Genomic DNA, 6956 nt, shown 5'->3' with positions numbered 1-6956 from the left:
AGCTTCTAAATGGGAAGAAGGTTTTTGTTGTTGTTGTTTAAACCTTAAAATTAGAAAAAAAACTCAGCGTTTTTCCTCTTTCTAGACTTTAATTTTTAAACGAAACACCCCAAAACAATTATGTTTTTTTCTCATTTTATTTTGAAACGGAAAAATGAGCGAGCAAACCCACATGGATAACACACGGGTTGTTTTTCCCTTCATAGCAGAATAATAGTGAGGCCAAGGAGAACGTTCTGTATCCAAAGGTACACAAAAACACAAACCAGACTAACCAGAGGAGAAAGTTTAGATTTCTGAGTGTGTTGTTTGTTCTGCAGGGATTTGGTCATAAATTTGCTTTTTTGCTGTTGTTTGTTGCAGGTGAAGCTGACCTGGGGAGGACAAATAAACATAGAAAATACAGGAAAATCTACAGCAGTTTATTTGGAATTTTCAAACTAACGTCAGCCTCCAAAAGAAAGAAAAAATGACAAAAACACTGTGAATCAGAAGGAATCAGAGCTGCACTGTGCTGCCTTCTGAACCGACCAATAAGAGCCTCTCATTCCAGTTTAAACCGGCCAATCAGGACGCTTCTATTCTACAGTTATGTCTGATAACCCACCTGCTCATTAAACCCAGATGCAGTGGAATTTAGATCAACTTTATTAATCTCCAGAGGGAAGTCTGTTGTTACAGCAGCTGGATATTCAACAACAAGAGAGTAAACAACAACAAGACAACAGAGAATATTAGGTACAGTGAAGGTAAAAAAGAATAAAATATAATAAAATATATTGAAATAAAAAAGATTAAAATAAAATAGAATAAAATAAAGTATTAAAATAGAATAATTTTGTGTGAAATCTATAAAACAATTCAAAATTTTTAAAAAATGTAATTTTTTTTGCAATAACAGCATTTTAAAGTGGAGATTATTTACAGATTTGTAATATTTATGTTTCTGTGTTTTACTAGATGTTTTCTATAAATTAGCAAAAACAAATCTGTAAAATAACACATGAAAAGTTATTTTCCATTTTCAGTGCCTAATATATTTATTTTTTCTCTCAAATGGCAGAACACATCTGTGAAACAATTTATTTTCTTAATTTGGTCTGATTTAATTTGCAGTTTGTAAAAATGCAGATTTTTAATGTGGACATTAATGTGTTTTTATTAGATATTATCTTTAAACTGAAATAATAAATCTGTTAAGTAACAGATGAAGAACTGATTTTCTCTTTTAACCACTAATATATTTAATGTTTTCTTTCAAATGACAACAAATATTTGTGAACTGATTTTTTTTCCTGATTTAATGGTTCGATTTGTAATTTGTAAAAATAACCATTATCATTATTATTATGTAGTTTAATGCTCTTTTCTCAGTGTTTTACTGTCATTATGTGTGTATTATGGGAAACTCCGTAAAAACATCATAAAATTAATTTTCTAGTATTCTATGGACCTATTTAACATTTGCAGTTTTATACTGCAGATTTAGCATTAAATAACAGATGATAATTATGTTTTCCTACAGATACACCGTTATTTAACAGTAAATGTGATTCCTTCATCTCCAGGTTTAAGATCAGAACAAGATGAAACTCTGACCGGCTTCTTTAAACTTCTGCTGCTTGTTTTAATCAGACCAGTGAACTTTAAGAGGCTCGGTTGTGTCTGAACCGGTGCAGATGTGGAATTAAACAAACAGTAATTCATCATCGCACATCCTCATGTTTCTGAGCTGTGCTTACACATGAATCCTGATTATTTACGACATCTTTTCTCTCAAACACATTTTCTGATGAATCACAGATCTGAAGGAACAGCTTCCTTCTTACAAACCCAACGCAGGAACTGAGTACAAGACTCACTAGACCACGAATAAAATGTTCTGTCATAACTTCCTGCTGCAAAGCTGTTAAAAACTGCACATCTTCTGTTGAGGTACGTCAGTGGGTGTCCATACCGCCAGTACCTGGAGAGAAAATAACATTAGGGTGAATGTTTGACCAGTACAAGTGTGTCTAAGGTTTGTTTTTCGCTGCACATTCATGATGGATGAATAAAGTTTGACCCTGCAACACCTACATGGCTTCAGGTGATCTTCCATCAGTCCACTCCCAGTTAGAGCTGCTGGATGTTTGACTTAAACCGATCCAAAACTTCACACGATACCCCAGTTTGTTCAGGAACACCTTCAGGAGGAAACATCACTTCATCTCCTCACATTCAGACACAGTAGTGGATGTTTCTGCAGATAAACTCACCATCTCCTGCCGGCTGCTGACGACCACCAGATGGGCTCGTTGGCTTAAACAATGCTGTCGACTGGAATTCCATGAGCTCCAACTTTGAGAGAAGAAGTAACAGCTGCCGCCAAACTGCTTCCATTCGCTGGGACATGTTCCTGAAGAAACACAACAGAGATGAGAGCCTGTGGCTGCAGTATAGTCCAAAACCAGTCCATAAAACAGTCCAAAACCAGTCCAATAACAGTCCAAAACCAGTCCATAAAACAGTCCAAAACCAGTCCAATAACAGTCCAAAACCAGTCCATAAAACAGTCCAAAACCAGTCCAATAACAGTCCAAAACCAGTCCATAAAACAGTCCAAAACCAGTCCATAAAACAGTCCAAAACCAGTGCAAAACCAGTCCAAGACCAGTCCATAAAACAGTCCAATAACAGTCCAAAACCAGTCCATAAAACAGTCCAAAACCAGTGTAAAACCAGTCCAAGACCAGTCCATAAAACAGTCCAATAACAGTCCAAAACCAGTCCATAAAACAGTCCAAAACCAGTGCAAAACCAGTCCAAGACCAGTCCATAAAACAGTCCAAAACCAGTCCAATAACAGTCCAAAACCAGTCCATAAAACAGTCCAAAACCAGTGCAAAACCAGTCCAAGACCAGTCCATAAAACAGTCCAAAACCAGTCCAAAACCAGTCCATAAAACAGTCCAAAACCAGTCCAATAACAGTCCAAAACCACTAAAATACCACTCCAAAACCAGTCCAAAATCAGTCCAAAACGAGTCCAATACTAGCTTAATGCTACTCCAAAGCCACACCAAAACCACTCCAATAACAGTCTAAAACCAGTCCAATAACAGTCCAATACCAGCTGAATACCACTCCAAAACAAAGTCCAAAATCAACTTAAAAACTTGTGTAAATCCAGTTCAAGTCCTGTCAAAAACCAGTTTCAAAACCAGCAGAAATCAGTCCAAAAATCAGTCCATGTACTAAACTGCATTCTAACCCGGTGTAAAAGCAGTCCAAAAATCGAGTCCAAAACCAAAGTCCTAATCCAAATCTAAAACCAAATCTAAAACAACAGTAAAACCAGTCCAAAACCGAACCATAACCAAGTCCAAAACCGAGTATAAAACAAGATTAACACGAGTCCAGATCCAATCAGTCCAAACCCAGCCTAGACAAAGTCCCTAGACTTGTTCAAATCCAAGTCCAAAACTGGTGAAAAACCAAGTCCAAATCTAAGTCTAAAACCATGTCTAGTCCAAAACAGGTTCAATATTAAGTTCAGAACCAGTTGAAAGCCATTTAAAAGTCCAAATCCTGGTCTGATCATTTGTTGTATTTAAATCTTTAAAATGAAATTTAGTTTTTGCAGTGAGTCTTTGTGAACCGAATCCTCACCGACATCCTTCAGGGTTTGCGTCAATCTGGTCTGCAGCTGGTCTTTCTCATGGTTCAGGTTCTGGTACCGGTTTAGCAGCTGGTCTCTGTCACTGTTCAGGTTCTGGTACCGGCCCAGCAGCTGGTCTTTCTCCCGGTTCAGGTTCTCGTACTGGCCCAGCAGCTGGTCTTTCTCCCGGTTCAGGTTCCGGTACCGGTCCAGCAGCTGGTCTCTGTCATAGCTCAGGTTCTGGTACCGGTCCAGCAGCTGGCCCCTCTCTGTCGTGTGATTGGCCAGATCAGCTGTCCACTGACGGAAGTCTCTGCTGTCTGAGGGGATAGAACCACATTAGAACCAGAACCTCCTCCTCCTGACTGGACTCTTCTGTCTGTGAAACTCACAAAGTGCAGCGACGGCAGCGACTGCCGCCGTCAGCAGGAAGCTGAGCAGCAGCAGACAAGCAGACCTCAGAGGAAACCGACGTCCAGACTCACCGTCGCCCCCTACAGCTTTGGATCCTCCTGGAGCTTCTGTCAGATGAGATGAGATGAGATGAGATGAGAAAAGATACAATAAGATGAGATAAGATAAAATAAGATGAGATAAGACAAGACGAGATGAGATAGGATAAGATATGATCAGATAAAATGAGTTGAGGTAAAATGAGATGAGATATGATGAGATATGATAAGATGTGAAAATTACAAAAAGATGCGATAACATGAGATGAGATGAGATGAGATGAGATACGATGGAATAAGATGAGATATGATGAGATGAGAATAAATAAGATGAGATTAGATGAGATGAGATATGATACAATGAGCTGCAATGACATGAGATAATATAAGATGAGATTAGATGAGATAAAATATGATGAGATGAGTTAGATTAAGATGAGCTGAGATTAAATAAGATGAGATACGATACAATAAGCTGCGATAAGATGAGATAATATAAGATGAGATAAGAACATGTGTTCTTTTATTTATATATTTTTTTGCAGCTTCCTGTTTATTGTCACAAACTCTTATGATCTTATTAAATATATATTACCATAATATCACAGGTGCAGCTGAACGGTCACACGTGTTTAAAGGTTCAGGATGAAAATGGCTTTTTGTGGTTTGACTTCCACGTGATCTGTTCCTTCAGAAGCTCCAGAAAAGATTTCACGTCTGCTTTCTGTTCCTCGTTGGGTTCATTTTTCTATTTTTATTTTGCCTGTAAAGTGCATCAGTCAAAAAATAAATAAATGAAACACTGGAGGCTGCAAATTAGCTCCATGACCTGGAAATGATGTCCTTAACTAATCACAATAAGTGGAGGGAAAATAATTTATTCTGTTGTACTTTGAGTATTTCCATGTTTAAGAAATGTAAAACTTCATAATTAACAGTAAATTCTGATGTATTATCACAATTATTTAATGTTTAATTTATCACAGGAGGAGAAATAAATCCTCTAAGTTGTCATATTTGGAATTTTTGCGTTAAATTATCCTTTTTTATAAAATTATACACTGAAAAGTATTTAATTCAGTCAGTGACAGGAATGATTGTTGGTTCATTTAGTGACAAAAGTTTATTTTCTGTCTTTTTTTGTTTGCTTGTTTCAGAATCCTGCTGATGTTTTATCAGCTGCTGTTCAAACTCACCCTGTAATATTCTATATAATAATCAATATAATATTAAGTATAATATTCTATACAATATTATGTATAACATTCAATATGAAAAGAAGGAAAACTCCCACACCAAACCTCCTGCCTTGAGGCTTACCCGCCTACGGGAAAGGCTTCGGGAGTAAACCCTGAGGCAAAGTCCCTAGATGGAGTCCCTCAGGCGGTCTGCTACTGGCTGCAGTGATGTTCCAGCAACTCCTGCAAACTGTTGGTGCCAAATCGCACCAGCTCCTGTTGTTCCGCTGGATCCATCACCAGTGTGCTGCACGGGCAACAGCTTGTTCTCCATATCACTCTGCCCTGCCGAGGTCACTGCAGCCTCGCCTCACAGCCTGAAACACCACAGGATATGAGGGCGACAGGGGCAGCTGTAACAGCTACAGGGGCAGCTGTAACAGCGACAGGGGCAGCTGTAACAGCTACAGGGGCAGCTGTAACAGCTACAGGGGCAGCTGTAACAGCTACAGGGGCATCTCCCTCCTAAACATCAAAGGGAAACTCTACGCCCACGTCGAACTTGTGCGTCTCCAGAAACTTGCTGAGCGCTCCACAGTAGACACGATATTCTCCCTCTGACAACTACAGGAGAAATGCAGAGAACGAAACAAGCCCTTCTACATAGCCTTCACTGATCTGACCAAGGCCTTCAACCTGGTCAGTAGCTAAGGGTTGTTTAACGTCCTCCCAAAGATCAGATGTCCCCCGAAGCTCCATGGCTTTCACGACAACATGAAGGCAACCGTCCAGTATGAAGGCAGCATATCAGACCCCTTCAACATTACAGCCATGGCCATAAGTTTGGACACAAGTACCATGACGCTTGTGAATCTTAGAAAATACCACAAAATTGTCACTTACCAGTCATAGCCATCAACCAAAATGAAATACAGATATTTCCAGTGCATAAATTTGATGTTTGACAGCAAATATTGACATTGGAATATTAACTGCAAATTGTTGCACAAATTTTGTCATTGACTGACGAAAGTTTTTCATATAAGAACACCATTAGCATTTGTTTTCTTGGGGTGTACTTAATTCTGAGGGCTGAACAGACAATTGACTGCAGCAAAATGGCCAAGACCAGGAGTTATGGACCCATGAAGAGACATCAAAACAGACATGTAAGTCATGCTGTGTCCAAACTTATGGCCATGGCTGTAAGAGTGAAGAGCAGAGTCAAGCAAAGTTCCGTCCTTGCTCCCGCCCTTTCCGGCATCTTCTCTGGCCTGCCCCTAAAGCATGCTTGTGGAACTGCAACAGAGAGCTGGGAAGACGCAGCAGATGGCACAGCGTCCTGGACAAACAGCTGACGTAAGGAGAAGAAAAGATCTGGACCACAGCCAATGAAAAGAGAACCAAGCGGAAGGCGTGCACTCCCAGAGCCACCTCAACCTGCCACACCTGCAGCCAATCCAGACTGCCGCTCCCTCATTGGACTCAGAGGCAAAATCAGACTTTCTTTAAGCTGGGGCAGTTTCCAGGGTCGACTTCCACTGACGGAGGCCTACCTGCTTGTACCAATTCTCTGTATTATTCAGTATAATATTACATATATTCTGCTAGAATATTTACTATAATATTGTATATAATATCCTGCTGTAATGTCCCGTGTCCTACCAGTGTTCTCAGGGCCGCTGA

At 39.6% G+C, this 6956-nt stretch overlaps 1 protein-coding gene across 1 annotated transcript; it reads right to left on the bottom strand.

Moving 5' to 3' along the window:
* Nucleotides 1-401: 401 nt before the first annotated feature.
* Nucleotides 402-3979, bottom strand: LOC110970631 (CD209 antigen-like protein C; the record flags this gene model as incomplete). The annotated part of the gene is made up of 4 exons (XM_022220935.2): nucleotides 402-1966; nucleotides 2080-2186; nucleotides 2259-2398; nucleotides 3652-3979. Coding segments are annotated over 4 exons (744 nt in total), but the record flags the coding sequence as incomplete, so codon positions are not given.
* Between the last annotated feature and the right edge of the window lie 2977 nt (nucleotides 3980-6956).

This window comes from Acanthochromis polyacanthus, chromosome 3, assembly GCF_021347895.1.
Source record: "Acanthochromis polyacanthus isolate Apoly-LR-REF ecotype Palm Island chromosome 3, KAUST_Apoly_ChrSc, whole genome shotgun sequence".
Lineage (NCBI taxonomy): Eukaryota > Metazoa > Chordata > Actinopteri > Pomacentridae > Acanthochromis > Acanthochromis polyacanthus.
Note: the sequence above shows the minus strand (reverse complement) of the source record. Positions and strands in the feature narration are given on the sequence as shown.